At 41.7% G+C, this 17,276-nt stretch overlaps 1 protein-coding gene across 1 annotated transcript in view; it reads left to right on the forward strand.

Annotated features, from left to right (window-relative positions):
• The window catches only part of apoba (apolipoprotein Ba), a gene marked incomplete at its 5' end in the record, with an annotated part of 89,779 nt that overhangs the window by 36,098 nt on the left and 36,405 nt on the right, over nt 1-17,276 (forward strand). Inside the window, 8 exons of the mRNA XM_079531960.1 lie at nt 6,042-6,172; nt 7,523-7,733; nt 9,322-9,561; nt 9,665-9,837; nt 10,683-10,858; nt 11,055-11,176; nt 14,008-14,291; nt 15,988-16,080. Coding sequence (XP_079388086.1) covers nt 6,042-6,172; nt 7,523-7,733; nt 9,322-9,561; nt 9,665-9,837; nt 10,683-10,858; nt 11,055-11,176; nt 14,008-14,291; nt 15,988-16,080 — 1,430 coding nt within the window. The remainder of the gene's footprint in view (nt 1-6,041; nt 6,173-7,522; nt 7,734-9,321; nt 9,562-9,664; nt 9,838-10,682; nt 10,859-11,054; nt 11,177-14,007; nt 14,292-15,987; nt 16,081-17,276) is intronic.

The following is a 17,276-nucleotide window of genomic DNA, read 5'->3' on the forward strand; positions in this document are numbered from 1 at the left end:
GTAATTATACTACCCTCTGACTGGAAGTACTAGGTAATTATACTACTGAAGTACTAGGTAATTATACTACTGAAGTACTAGGTAATTATACTACTGAAGTACTAGGTAATTATACTACCCTCTGACTGGAAGTACTAGGTAATTATACTACCTCTGACTGGAAGTACTAGGTAATTATACTACCTCTGACTGGAAGTACTAGGTAATTATACTACCTCTGACTGGAAGTACTAGGTAATTATACTACTGAAGTACTAGGTAATTAAACTACCCTCTGACTGGAAGTACTAGGTAATTATACTACTGAAGTACTAGGTAATTAAACTACCCTCTGACTGGGAGTACTAGGTAATTATACTACTGAAGTACTAGGTAATTATACTACCCTCTGACTGGGAGTACTAGGTAATTATACTACTGAAGTACTAGGTAATTATACTACTGAAGTACTAGGTAATTATACTACCCTCTGACTGGAAGTACTAGGTAATTATACTACTGAAGTACTAGGTAATTATACTACCCTCTGACTGGAAGTACTAGGTCATTATACTACCCTCTGACTGGAAGTACTAGGTAATTATACTACCTCTGACTGGAAGTACTAGGTAATTATACTACCTCTGACTGGAAGTACTAGGTAATTATACTACCTCTGCCTGGAAGTACTAGGTAATTATACTACTGAAGTACTAGGTAATTAAACTACCCTCTGACTGGGAGTACTAGGTAATTATACTACTGAAGTACTAGGTAATTATACTACCCTCTGACTGGGAGTACTAGGTAATTATACTACTGAAGTACTAGGTAATTATACTACTGAAGTACTAGGTAATTATACTACCTCTGACTGGAAGTACTAGGTAATTATACTACTGAAGTACTAGGTAATTAAACTACCCTCTGACTGGGAGTACTAGGTAATTATACTACTGAAGTACTAGGTAATTATACTACCCTCTGACTGGGAGTACTAGGTAATTATACTACTGAAGTACTAGGTAATTATACTACTGAAGTACTAGGTAATTATACTACCCTCTGACTGGAAGTACTAGGTAATTATACTACCCTCTGACTGGAAGTACTAGGTAATTATACTACCCTCTGACTGGAAGTACTAGGTAATTATACTACCCTCTGACTGGAAGTACTAGGTAATTATACTACTGAAGTACTAGGTAATTATACTACCCTCTGACTGGAAGTACTAGGTAATTATACTACCCTCTGACTGGAAGTACTAGGTAATTATACTACCCTCTGACTGGAAGTACTAGGTAATTATACTACTGAAGTACTAGGTAATTATACTACCCTCTGACTGGAAGTACTAGGTAATTATACTACCCTCTGACTGGAAGTACTAGGTAATTATACTACCCTCTGACTGGAAGTACTAGGTAATTATACTACCCTCTGACTGGAAGTACTAGGTAATTATACTACCCTCTGACTGGAAGTACTAGGTAATTATACTACTGAAGTACTAGGTAATTATACTACCCTCTGACTGGAAGTACTAGGTAATTATACTACCCTCTGACTGGAAGTACTAGGTAATTATACTACCCTCTGACTGGAAGTACTAGGTAATTATACTACTGAAGTACTAGGTAATTATACTACCCTCTGACTGGAAGTACTAGGTAATTATACTACCCTCTGACTGGAAGTACTAGGTAATTATACTACCCTCTGACTGGAAGTACTAGGTAATTATACTACCCTCTGACTGGAAGTACTAGGTAATTATACTACCCTCTGACTGGAAGTACTAGGTAATTATACTACTGAAGTACTAGGTAATTATACTACCCTCTGACTGGAAGTACTAGGTAATTATACTACCCTCTGACTGGAAGTACTAGGTAATTATACTACCCTCTGACTGGAAGTACTAGGTAATTATACTACCCTCTGACTGGAAGTACTAGGTAATTATACTACCCTCTGACTGGAAGTACTAGGTAATTATACTACCTCTGACTGGAAGTACTAGGTAATTATACTACTGAAGTACTAGGTAATTATACTACCCTCTGACTGGAAGTACTAGGTAATTATACTACCTCTGACTGGAAGTACTAGGTAATTATACTACTGAAGTACTAGGTAATTATACTACCTCTGACTGGAAGTACTAGGCAATTATACTACTGAAGTACTAGGTAATTATACTACCCTCTGACTGGAAGTACTAGGTAATTATACTACCCTCTGACTGGAAGTACTAGGTAATTATACTACTGAAGTACTAGGTAATTATACTACCCTCTGACTGGGAGTACTAGGTAATTATACTACCTCTGACTGGAAGTACTAGGTAATTATACTACTGAAGTACTAGGTAATTATACTACCCTCTGACTGGAAGTACTAGGTAATTATACTACTGAAGTACTAGGTAATTATACTACTGAAGTACTAGGTAATTATACTACCTCTGACTGGAAGTACTAGGTAATTATACTACTGAAGTACTAGGTAATTATACTACCCTCTGACTGGAAGTATTAGGTAATTATACTACTGAAGTACTAGGTAATTATACTACCCTCTGACTGGAAGTACTAGGTAATTATACTACTGAAGTACTAGGTAATTATACTACTGAAGTACTAGGTAATTATACTACTAAAGTACTAGGTAATTATACTACTGAAGTACTAGGTAATTATACTACCCTCTGACTGGAAGTACTAGGTAATTATACTACTGATGTACTAGGTAATTATACTACCCTCTGACTGGAAGTACTAGGTAATTATACTACCCTCTGACTGGAAGTACTAGGTAATTATACTACTGAAGTACTAGGTAATTATTCTACCCTCTGACTGGAAGTACTAGGTAATTATACTACCCTCTGACTGGAAGTACTAGGTAATTATACTACTGAAGTACTAGGTAATTATACTACCCTCTGACTGGAAGTACTAGGTAATTATACTACCCTCTGACTGGAAGTACTAGGTAATTATACTACCTCTGACTGGAAGTACTAGGTAATTATACTACTGAAGTACTAGGTAATTATACTACTGAAGTACTAGGTAATTATACTACCCTCTGACTGGAAGTACTAGGTAATTATACTACTGAAGTACTAGGTAATTATACTACTGAAGTACTAGGTAATTATACTACCCTCTGACTGGAAGTACTAGGTAATTATACTACCCTCTGACTGGAAGTACTAGGTAATTATACTACTGAAGTACTAGGTAATTATACTACCCTCTGACTGGAAGTACTAGGTAATTATACTACCCTCTGACTGGAAGTACTAGGTAATTATACTACTGGGAGTACTAGGTAATTATACTACCCTCTGACTGGGAGTACTAGGTAATTATACTACTGAAGTACTAGGTAATTATACTACCTCTGACTGGAAGTACTAGGTAATTATACTACTGAAGTACTAGGTAATTATACTACTGAAGTACTAGGTAATTATACTACTAAAGTACTAGGTAATTATACTACTGAAGTACTAGGTAATTATACTACTGAAGTACTAGGTAATTATACTACTAAAGTACTAGGTAATTATACTACTGAAGTACTAGGTAATTATACTACTGAAGTACTAGGTAATTATACTACTGAAGTACTAGGTAATTATACTACTAAAGTACTAGGTAATTATACTACTGAAGTACTAGGTAATTATACTACTGAAGTACTAGGTAATTATACTACTAAAGTACTAGGTAATTATACTACTGAAGTACTAGGTAATTATACTACCTCTGACTGGAAGTACTAGGTAATTATACTACTGAAGTACTAGGTAATTATACTACTGAAGTACTAGGTAATTATACTACTGAAGTACTAGGTAATTATACTACTGAAGTACTAGGTAATTATACTACCTCTGACTGGAAGTACTAGGTAATTATACTACTGAAGTACTAGGTAATTATACTACCTCTGACTGGAAGTACTAGGTAATTATACTACTGAAGTACTAGGTAATTATACTACCTCTGACTGGAAGTACTAGGTAATTATACTACTGAAGTACTAGGTAATTATACTACCCTCTGACTGGAAGTACTAGGTCATTATACTACCCTCTGACTGGAAGTACTAGGTAATTATACTACTGAAGTACTAGGTAATTATACTACCCTCTGACTGGGAGTACTAGGTAATTATACTACTGAAGTACTAGGTAATTATACTACCCTCTGACTGGAAGTACTAGGTAATTATACTACTGAAGTACTAGGTCATTATACTACTGAAGTACTAGGTAATTATACTACCTCTGACTGGAAGTACTAGGTAATTATACTACTGAAGTACTAGGTAATTATACTACCCTCTGACTGGAAGTACTAGGTAATTATACTACCCTCTGACTGGAAGTACTAGGTAATTATACTACCCTCTGACTGGGAGTACTAGGTAATTATACTACTGAAGTACTAGGTAATTATACTACCTCTGACTGGAAGTACTAGGTAATTATACTACTGAAGTACTAGGTAATTATACTACTGAAGTACTAGGTAATTATACTACTGAAGTACTAGGTAATTATACTACTGAAGTACTAGGTAATTATACTACTAAAGTACTAGGTAATTATACTACTGAAGTACTAGGTAATTATACTACTGAAGTACTAGGTAATTATACTACTAAAGTACTAGGTAATTATACTACTGAAGTACTAGGTAATTATACTACTGAAGTACTAGGTAATTATACTACCTCTGACTGGAAGTACTAGGTAATTATACTACTGAAGTACTAGGTAATTATACTACCTCTGACTGGAAGTACTAGGTAATTATACTACTGAAGTACTAGGTAATTATTCTACCCTCTGACTGGAAGTACTAGGTAATTATACTACTGAAGTACTAGGTAATTATACTACCCTCTGACTGGGAGTACTAGGTAATTATACTACTGAAGTACTAGGTAATTATACTACCCTCTGACTGGAAGTACTAGGTAATTATACTACTGAAGTACTAGGTAATTATACTACTGAAGTACTAGGTAATTATACTACCTCTGACTGGACGTACTAGGTAATTATACTACTTAAGTACTAGGTAATTATACTACCCTCTGACTGGAAGTACTAGGTAATTATACTACTGAAGTACTAGGTAATTATACTACCCTCTGACTGGAAGTACTAGGTAATTATACTACCTCTGACTGGAAGTACTAGGTAATTATACTACTGAAGTACTAGGTAATTATACTACCCTCTGACTGGAAGTACTAGGTAATTATACTACCTCTGACTGGAAGTACTAGGTAATTATACTACTGAAGTACTAGGTAATTATACTACCCTCTGACTGGAAGTACTAGGTAATTATACTACCTCTGACTGGAAGTACTAGGTCATTATACTACCCTCTGACTGGAAGTACTAGGTAATTATACTACCTCTGACTGGAAGTACTAGGTAATTATACTACTGAAGTACTAGGTAATTATACTACCCTCTGGTAGGTAATAATAGCCTACTAATACTAATACTACCCTCTGGTAGGTAATAATACTAATACTAATACTACCCTCTGGTAGGTAATAATACTATCCTCTACTACAGGAGAGCTGACAGAATACAGTAATAAACGGTGTTTTACAGGAGAGCTGACAGAATACAGTAATAAACAGGGTTTTACAGTAGAGCTGACAGAATACAGTAATAAACAGTGTTTCTCCACCAGGTTTGCGGTAGAGATCCAGCCTACAGGAGAGGTGACAGAATACAGTAATAAACAGGGTTTTACAGGAGAGGTGACAGAATACAGTAATATACAGTGTTTCTCCACCAGGTTTGCGGTAGAGATCCAGCCTACAGGAGAGGTGACAGAATACAGTAATAAACAGGGTTTTACAGGAGAGGTGACAGAATACAGTAATAAACAGTGTTTCTCCACCAGGTTTGCGGTAGAGATCCAGCCTACAGGAGAGGTGACAGAATACAGTAATAAACAGGGTTTTACAGGAGAGGTGACAGAATACAGTAATAAACAGTGTTTCTCCACCAGGTTTGCGGTAGAGATCCAGCCTACAGGAGAGGTGACAGAATTCAGCGCCTCCATCATTGCGGAGACTCTGAGAGAAGGAAAGGAAGGACGGCAGAAAGTCGACTCTCTGAAGATCAGCCTCAAGGCAGAAGGTATGCAGGGTGCTAACAACAGGGTGCTAACAACAGAGTGCTAACAACAGGCTAACAAGGTGCTAACAGGGTGCTAACAACAGGGTGCTAACAACAGGGTGCTAACATCAGGCTAACAGGGTGCTAACAGGGTGCTAACAGGGTACTAACAGGGTGCTAACAAAAGGGTGCTAACAACAGGCTAACAGGGTGCTAACAACAGGGTGCTAACAACAGGCTAACAGGGTGCTAACAACAGGCTAACAGGGTGCTAACAGGGTGCTAACAACAGGGTGCTAACAACAGGGTGCTAACAACAGGCTAACAGGGTGCTAACAGGGTGCTAACAGGGTGCTAACAAAAGGGTGCTAACAACAGGCTAACAGGGTGCTAACAACAGGGTGCTAACAACAGGCTAACAGGGTGCTAACAACAGGCTAACAGGGTGCTAACAGGGTGCTAACAGGGTGCTAACAACAGGGTGCTAACAACAGGCTAACAGGGTGCTAACAGGGTGCTAACAGGGTGCTAACAAAAAGGTGCTAACAACAGGCTAACAGGGTGCTAACAGGGTGCTAACAGGGTGCTATCAACAGGCTAACAGGATGCTAACAGGGTGCTAACAACAGGCTAACAGGGTGCTAACAACAGGGTGCAGGTGACAATTCACAAATTAGATACAAACTTTGGATGGCAGAAGATCCACCAAGGACAGCTCTCCTACTACTCATAGCCGCGTTACGAGCTTGTAGATCTGCTAAATGGTAAATGGTGCATTTATATAGCGCCTTTATCCAAGGCGCTTTACATAGAGTGTGCATTACATTCACCCATTCACACACCTTTACATAGATTGTGCATTACATTCACCCATTCACACACACATTCATACACCGATTGCGGGGGAAGCCATGCAAGGTACCAACCAGCACATCGGGAGCAATTTGGGGTTCAGTGTCTTGCCCAAGGACACTTCGACATGTAGACAGGAGGAGCCGGGATTCGAACCGCCGACCCATGGATCATTGGACGACCTGCTCTACCTCTTGAGCCACAGTCGCCCCTCATTGCCTCATTGCCTCATTGCTATTGCTATTTTTGAAAATGTGGCTCAGATTTGGAATGTATATTCTTTCAGAGCAAACATTTTTAACTCAAATCTTTGCTTCTGGGTGGAGGGGGTCCCTGGAACAACATATTTTCAGTTGGGGGTCGGTGGCCAATTACAGATATTTTGGGGGGTCCTTGACATTAAAATGTTCGAGAATGACACATAAGGTTTTTCAGAAAACTGTCATGATTTAGAAGACATTTGTAGAATCGTCCTCAGGTCTAAATGGGTTAACATGTTATTCCCCTCCTCTCCACTAGGGGTGCCCTCTGCCGAGGCCTCGGCCTCTCTGAAGTACAACCGCAACAGGAACACGCTGACGACGTCGCTGAACATCCCAGACTACGACCTGGAGGCGGGGCTAAAGCTGTCCGTCACAGACTCCACCGCCAAGGGCAAGAGCATGAGGGCTCTGATCATCGATGTCACCAACAGGAACGTCCCACAGCTCTCCCTGGTGGCGCGTACCAGGTACTGCACTCTGTTAAAACACTGTAGCGCACTCTGGTGGCGCGCACCAGGTACTGCACTCGGTTAAAACATTGTAGCGCACTCTGGTGGCGCGCACCAGGTACTGCACTCTGTTAAAACATTGTAGCGCACTCTGGTGGCGCGGACCAGGTACTGCACTCTGTTAAAACACTGTAGCACAATCTGGTGGCGCGCACCAGGTACTGCACTCTGTTAAAACACTGTAGTGCACTCTGGTGGCGCGCACCAGGTACTGCACTCTGTTAAAACACTGTAGTGCACTCTGGTGGCGCGCACCAGGTACTGCACTCTGTTAAAACACTGTAGCACACTCTGGTGGCGCGCACCAGGTACTGCACTCTGTTAAAACACTGTAGTGCACTCTGGTGGCGCGCACCAGGTACTGCACTCTGTTAAAACATTGTAGCGCACTCTGGTGGCGCGCACCAGGTACTGCACTCTGTTAAAACATTGTAGCGCACTCTGGTGGCGCGCACCAGGTACTGCACTCTGTTAAAACACTGTAGTGCACTCTGGTGGCGCGCACCAGGTACTGCACTCTGTTAAAACACTAGCGCACTCTGGTGGCGCGCACCAGGTACTGCACTCTGTTAAAACACTGTAGCACACTCTGGTGGCGCGCACCAGGTACTGCACTCTGTTAAAACATTGTAGCGCACTCTGGTGGCGCGCACCAGGTACTGCACTCTGTTAAAACATTGTAGCGCACTCTGGTGGCGCGCACCAGGTACTGCACTCTGTTAAAACACTGTAGTGCACTCTGGTGGCGCGGACCAGGTACTGCACTCTGTTACAACACTGTAGCGCACTCTGGTGGCGCGCACCAGGTACTGCACTCTGTTAAAACACTGTAGCGCACTCTGGTGGCGCGCACCAGGTACTGCACTCTGTTAAAACACTGTAGCGCACTCTGGTGGCGCGCACCAGGTACTGCACTCTGTTAAAACACTGTAGTGCACTCTGGTGGCGCGCACCAGGTACTGCACTCTGTTAAAACACTGTAGCGCACTCTGGTGGCGCGCACCAGGTACTGCACTCTGTTAAAACACTGTAGTGCACTCTGGTGGCGCGCACCAGGTACTGCACTCTGTTAAAACACTGTAGTGCACTCTGGTGGCGCGCACCAGGTACTGCACTCTGTTACCGCATCTGTGTCGCCTTATAGCGTTTAACCACTTTAGCCACTATTTTAAACTATTTTTTACGAGCTTGTAGATCTGCTATTTTTGAGAAATCGTGAAAATGTGGCGCAAATCTTGGAATATATATATTCTTTCACAGTGAACGTTTTATAACTCAAATATTTGCTTCTGGGGGGAGGGTCCCTGGAACAACATGTTTTCAGATGGGAGCCAATACAGATTATTCTGGGCGTCCTTGACATGAAACAGTTTGAGAACCACTGACAGAAACATAGTGTTTTTCAGAAAACTTTTCAGATTTACAAGACATTTGTAGAATCAGTTGTCGGGTCTAAATGGGTTAAAACACTGGTGCGCACCCTGGTGGTGCGCACTAGTTACTGCACTGTTAAAATACCACAGCGCACCCTGGTGGTGCGCACCAGGTACTGCACTGTTAAAATACCACAGCGCACCCTGGTGGTGCGCACTAGTTACTGCACTGTTAAAATACCACAGCGCACCCTGGTGGTGCGCACCAGGTACTGCACTGTTAAAATACCACAGCGCACCCTGGTGGTGCGCACTAGTTACTGCACTGTTAAAATACCACAGCGCACCCTGGTGGTGCGCACCAGGTACTGCACTGTTAAAATACCACAGCGCACCCTGGTGGTGCGCACCAGGTACTGCACTGTTAAAATACCACAGCACACCCTGGTGGTGCGCACCAGGTACTACACTGTTAAAATACCACAGCGCACCCTGGTGATTGATTATCTGTTGTAGAATGGACATGATGAAGGATGCCATGGTCCAGATCGAGGTCCAGGTTCCGTCTCTCCAGACCGATGCGTCAGTGACCGCCACGCTGAAGACTGACCCGACACTGACCGCTGCAGTGGAGGCCGCGTTCAACGCCCCTGAAATGACCTCTGTCCAGAAGGTCGCGCTGAAATACGGTAAGCTCCAACGCCCCCAAAATGACCTCTGAGACTGACCCGTCACTGACCGCTGGCGCGGAGGCCGCGTATTAACATTAGTATTAACATTAGTATTAACATTAGTATTAACATTAGGTATTATATTTACAGATGCCTCCAGACTAGAGCTGGAGGTCACTAACCGCTGGCGTGGAGGCCGCGTATTAACATTAGTATTAACATTAGTATTAACATTAGTATTAACATTAGGTATTAACATTAGTATTAACATTAGTATTAACATTAGTATTAACATTAGTATTAACATTAGTATTAACATTAGTATTAACATTAGTATTAACATTAGTATTAACATTAGTATTAACATTAGTATTAACATTAGTATTAACATTAGTATTAACATTAGGTATTAACATTAGTATTAACATTAGTATTAACATTAGTATTAACATTAGTATTAACATTAGTATTAACATTAGTATTAACATTAGTATTAACATTAGTATTAACATTAGTATTAACATTAGGTATTAACATTAGTATTAACATTAGTATTAACATTAGTATTAACATTAGTATTAACATTAGTATTAACATTAGTATTAACATTAGGTATTATATTTACAGATGCCTCCAGACTAGAGCTGGAGGTCACTAACCGCTGGCGCGGAGGCCGCGTATTAACATTAGTATTAACATTAGTATTAACATTAGTATTAACATTAGTATTAACATTAGTATTAACATTAGTATTAACATTAGGTATTAACATTAGTATTAACATTAGTATTAACATTAGGTATTAACATTAGTATTAACATTAGTATTAACATTAGTATTAACATTAGGTATTATATTTACAGATGCCTCCAGACTAGAGCTGGAGGTCAACACAGACCTGAACTCGGAGCTCCAGAAGCTGGTCCCCAACGCTGACGTCTACCACAGACATCTGCAGAACATCATCACAGACCTTCTGGAGCAGAGGGTGGCCAAGACCGACATGAAGCTACGACACATCGTCACCAAGGGGCTGGAAGTATGATTATCTATCTATCTATCTATCTATCTATCTATCTATCTATCTATCTATCTATCTATCTATCTATCTATCTGCCTTTCATTATAAATGAAAGGCATCTCTCTCTCTCTCTCTCTCGCTCTCTCTCGCTCTCTCTCTCTCTCTCTCTCTCTCTCTCTAATGTAATGTAAAGTGAATGTCTCTCTCTCTCCAGGCAGGTACTATCTGGCTAGATAAGCTGTCTGCCAGCGTTCCCTCAGAGGACAACCAGAGGAGTAAGAGAAGTCTCTCTGACCTCACACTGCCTCCTCTGCCCCAGAAACTCTTCCTTCAATCGTGAGTTTGTGCTTCACTGTATGTGTTACACCTATATGAACACATGTACCCTAACTGTATGTGTTATATATGAACACATGTACCCTAACTGTATGTGTTATATATGAACACATGTACCCTAACTGTATGTGTTATATATGATCACATGTACCCTAACTGTATGTGTTATATATGAACACATGTACCCTAACTGTATGTGTTATATATGAACACATGTACCCTAACTGTATGTGTTATATATGAACACATGTACCCTAACTGTATGTGTTATATATGATCACATGTACCCTAACTGTATGTGTTATATATGAACACATGTACCCTAACTGTATGTGTTATATATGAACACATGTACCCCTAACTGTATGTGTTATATATGAACACATGTACCCTAACTGTATGTGTTATATATGATCACATGTACCCTAACTGTATGTGTTATATATGAACACATGTACCCTAACTGTATGTGTTATATATGATCACATGTACCCCTAACTGTATGTGTTATATATGAACACATGTACCCTAACTGTATGTGTTATATATGAACACATGTACCCTAACTGTATGTGTTATATATGAACACATGTACCCTAACTGTATGTGTTATATATGAACACATGTACCCCTAACTGTATGTGTTATATATGAACACATGTACCCCTAACTGTATGTGTTATATATGAACACATGTACCCTAACTGTATGTGTTATATATGAACACATGTACCCTAACTGTATGTGTTATATATGAACACATGTACCCTAACTGTATGTGTTACACCTATATGAATATATGTTACTATTACCATGTTGGTACCACTTTATATTAACCCATTTAGGCCTGACCTCAACATTTAAAAAAAATCTTCTAAATCCTCCAGTTTTCTGAAATAAATATTTTCACGATTTTTCAAAAATAGCAGACCTATAAGACCTATGAGCTTGTAGATCTGCTATTTTTCAATAGCTAAATTATAACATAATGTTTAAAACACCAAAAGGGATTCCCACCCAAAATGTGTTAAGGTCGTCTTTATAATGCATTATAGCTCATTTATAATGCATTATAATGTGCTTATAAGGCATTATAACATGTGTTATGAATGTTTATAATCAACTTATAACCACGTTTATAACATATTATAAGTGCTGGTCCTAATGCATTATTATGCTCAGTGGAACAGCACATTATAGCTATCATAACTTAGGTGGTTATAAAGGCACATAGAGAAGTGCTGTAATGTCTGTGTCATAATGCATTATAACTGTTAGGGTCGCTCTGATATCACCGCAGTGATGTCACGGGCGACATCTCCAAGACTATATCAGGCCTAAATACCAAGCAGATTACGACTGACAAACTAACTATCTATCTAGTGTAACTACTTTACAGCGCTATTAGAATCCTATTCTCAAGAATTACTATTCTGCTCAAGAGTAATTCTCGGCCCCATACCACGTGACCAGACTTTGGGTTCTAACCAAACTTGCTCACAATAACCAATGTGTATTAAATGGAATAATGTCTTATTGCGAACGCAGTGATTGCGAACGCAGTGATTGCGAACGCAGTGATTGCGAACGCAGTGATTGCGAACGCAGTGATTGCGAACGCAGTGATTGCGAACGCAGTGATTGCGAACGCAGTGATTGCGAACGCAGTGATTGCGAACGCAGTGATTGCGAACGCAGTGATTGCGAACGCAGTGAGCACTAACTATGAGACCTAGCAGAACATGTCTGTCTGTGTGTGTGTGTGTGTGTGTGTCTGTGTGTCACGCTGTAACACCACCCGCCCGCCACCAGAGGGCGCAGGTGTATCACACACAGAAACACACACACACACACACACACACACACACACACACACACACACACACACACACACACACACACACACACACACACACACACACACACACACAAACTTAACTTAAAAAAACTTACAAAATAAAATAATAAGAAGAAAAGAGAACTTTAAAAAAACCTTAAAAAGTACATCATTTATTCTAATTGTTGTTATTGCAATTTACGAGCTGCGTTCGCTTCCCACGTTTGCGCGTCTTACTTGTAAGCATCAATAATATGCTATAGCAGGACGTTGTGCCCTTTAAGTAAAGTGACAAAACTTTGTATAATATTATTGATGTTTATAAGACATTATTCCATTTAATACACATTGGTTATAATGCATTATGACACAGACATTACAGCACTTCTCTATGTGCCTTTATAACCACCTAAGTTATAATAGTTATAATGTGCTGTTCCACTGAACATAATAATGCATTATGACCAGCACTTATAATATGTTATAAACGTGGTTATAAGTTGTTATACATGATTACAAACATTTATAACGACCTTAATATAAAGTGTTACCGTTAAATTAACTCTTCACATAGGTTTATATTTGTATTTATTCATTTATATATGTATATATTTATATATATATTCATGTATTTAAACAGAGACAGCCTGTTCAGGTACCAGTTCAACCCTCACCACTGGGCCGTCTCCCTGATATATTTATATATTTATATGTTTATATGTGTATTAATTTATATATGTATATATTTATATATATATATTCATGTATTTAAACAGAGACAGCCTGTTCAGGTACCAGTTCAACCCTCACCACTGGGCCGTCTCCCTGATATATTTATATATTTATATGTTTATATGTGTATTAATTTATATATGTATATATTTATATATATATATTCATGTATTTAAACAGAGACAGCCTGTTCAGGTACCAGTTCAACCCTCACCACTGGGCCGTCTCCCTGATATATTTATATGTTTATATATTTAAACAGAGACAGCCTGTTCAGGTACCAGTTCAACCCTCACCACTGGGCCGTCTCCCTGCCTCTCCCTCTGGGAGGAAAGACATCGGAGGATCTGGGCATGCCATCCATGCTGTCCATCCCAGAGCTCAGCGTGGCGGAGCTGGGCCTGCACGTCCCCGCCACGCGCTACCCGCTGCCCCCCTTCACGGTGCCGCGGGCCTGGGACCTCTCTCTGCCCCTGCTGGGCCTGGCCCACGCCTCCACCAAGATACACAGCAACCTGTACAGCTGGGAGGGCAGTCTGTCTGGAGGTAATGTTACCCTGACCCCTAACCCCTGACCCCTGACGCCTAACCCTGTACAGATGGGAGGGCAGTCTGTCTGGAGGTAATGTTACCCTGACCCCTAACCCCTGACCCCTAACCCTGTACAGCTGGGAGGGCAGTCTGTCTGGAGGTAATGTTACCCTGACCCCTAACCCCTGACCCCTAACCCTGTACAGCTGGGAGGGCAGTCTGTCTGGAGGTAATGTTACCCTGACCCCTAACCCTGTACAGCTGGGAGGGCAGTCTGTCTGGAGGTAATGTTACCCTGACCCCTAACCCCTGACCCCTGACGCCTAACCCTGTACAGCTGGGAGGGCAGTCTGTCTGGAGATAATGTTACCCTGACCCCTAACCCTGTACAGCTGGGAGGGCAGTCTGTCTGGAGGTAATGTTACCCTGACCCCTAACCCTGTACAGCTGGGAGGGCAGTCTGTCTGGAGGTAATGTTACCCTGACCCCTAACCCCTGACCCCTGACGCCTAACCCTGTACAGATGGGAGGGCAGTCTGTCTGGAGGTAATGTTACCCTGACCCCTAACCCCTGACCCCTAACCCTGTACAGCTGGGAGGGCAGTCTGTCTGGAGGTAATGTTACCCTGACCCCTAACCCCTGACCCCTAACCCTGTACAGCTGGGAGGGCAGTCTGTCTGGAGGTAATGTTACCCTGACCCCTAACCCTGTACAGCTGGGAGGGCAGTCTGTCTGGAGGTAATGTTACCCTGACCCCTAACCCCTGACCCCTGACGCCTAACCCTGTACAGCTGGGAGGGCAGTCTGTCTGGAGATAATGTTACCCTGACCCCTAACCCTGTACAGCTGGGAGGGCAGTCTGTCTGGAGGTAATGTTACCCTGACCCCTAACCCTGTACAGCTGGGAGGGCAGTCTGTCTGGAGGTAATGTTACCCTGACCCCTAACCCCTGACCCCTAACCCTGTACAGCTGGGAGGGCAGTCTGTCTGGAGGTAATGTTACCCTGACCCCTAACCCCTGACCCCTAACCCTGTACAGCTGGAAGGGCAGTCGGTCTGGAGGTAATGTTACCCTGACCCCTGACCCCTAACCCTGTACAGCTGGGAGGGCAGTCTGTCTGGAGGTAATGTTACCCTGACCCCTAACCCCTGACCCCTAACCCTGTACAGCTGGGAGGGCAGTCTGTCTGGAGGTAATGTTATCCTGACCCCTAACCCCTGACCCCTGACCCCTAACCCTGTACAGCTAGAAGGGCAGTTTGTCTGGAGGTAATGTTACCCTGACCCCTAACCCCTGACCCCTAACCCTGTACAGCTGGGAGGTCAGTCTGTCTGGAGGTAATGTTACCCTGACCCCTAACCCCTAACCCCTGACCCCTAACCCTGTACAGCTGGGAGGGCAGTCTGTCTGGAGGTAATGTTACCCTGACCCCTAACCCTGTACAGCTGGGAGGGCAGTCTGTCTGGAGGTACGAACCCTAAACCTAATCCTAACTCATACAATCTCCCAATTGGCCGAAGTCCAGACTGATGCAATGCGTGAGTGAATCCACCTTATCAGTCTGGCTCATTTTTATTTAGTAATTCTTATCATTATTAATACATTTAATTGATCAGATTAGTATTAATAAATGTAATTGTGATCAGATTAGTTATTAATAAATGTAATTGTGATCACATTAGTAATAATAAATGTATTTCTGATCTCAGGTAACAACTCAGTGGATGACGTTCCCAGTTACATCGCTCAGTACAAAGTGACGGCTCAGTCTCCCTTCAACCCTCTGGCCTACAAACTGGAAGGTATTTATCTATTTATTTATCAACCCAGTCCTACAAACTGGAAGGTATTTATCTATCATTTCCATAGCTGATGACTCTGTCCTTGTGTCTGTAGGAACAAGGATGACTCTGTCCTTGTGTCTGTAGGAACAGGGCTGATGTATTTCCTTGTGTCTGTAGGGACAGGGCTGATGTATTGTATTTCCTTGTGTCTGTAGGAACAGGGCTGATGTATTGTATTTCCTTGTGTCTGTAGGAACAGGCCTGATGTATTGTATTTCCTTGTGTCTGTAGGAACAGGGCTGATGTATTGTATTTCCTTGTGTCTGTAGGAACAGGCCTGATGTATTGTATTTCCTTGTGTCTGTAGGAACAGGCCTGATGTATTGTATTTCCTTGTGTCTGTAGGAACAGGCCTGATGTATTGTATTTCCTTGTGTCTGTAGGAACAGGGCTGATGTATTTCCTTGTGTCTGAAGGAACAGGGCTGATGTATTGTATTTCCTTGTGTCTGTAGGAACAGGGCTGATGTATTGTATTTCCTTGTGTCTGTAGGAACAGGCCTGATGTATTGTATTTCCTTGTGTCTGTAGGAACAGGGCTGATGTATTTCCTTGTGTCTGAAGGAACAGGCCTGATGTATTGTATTTCCTTGTGTCTGTAGGAACAGGGCTGATGTATTTCCTTGTGTCTGAAGGAACAGGGCTGATGCATTGTATTTCCTTGTGTCTGTCAAGGACTGTCTAAAGAGGACGAGACGCGAAGACAACATGGAGTCGTACGGGCGACGCCATGTTGCTCACATGGTGCTCCATGGAAGGAAAGAAACATGCGCAGTTGAGACCAGGAAGTTGGACATAGATATGGCGCAAATGGCCCTGCAGATGGCGTGATGCCAATGAAAGGAGAGATGCTTGTACATATGTCACGTCCGACCAACATTACTGTCTGTGTGATGATCCATGCTGGGACTTACTTATCCATTTGCTGTTAAAACGTTAAAATAAAAGGTAAAATGCAATGACGTGACATGATATGTACAAGCATATCTCCTGTCAGTGGCATCACGCCATTTGTCATGTCCAACTTCCTGGTCTCAACTGCGCATGTTTCTTTCCTTCCATGGAGCACCATGTGAGCAACATGGCGTCGCCCGTACGGTCTTCGCGTCTCGTCCTCTTTAGACAGCCCTTGGTGTCTGTAGGAACAGGGCTGAT

Source organism: Electrona antarctica (genome assembly GCF_951216825.1).
Source record: "Electrona antarctica genome assembly, contig: scaffold_57, whole genome shotgun sequence".
Lineage (NCBI taxonomy): Eukaryota > Metazoa > Chordata > Actinopteri > Myctophiformes > Myctophidae > Electrona > Electrona antarctica.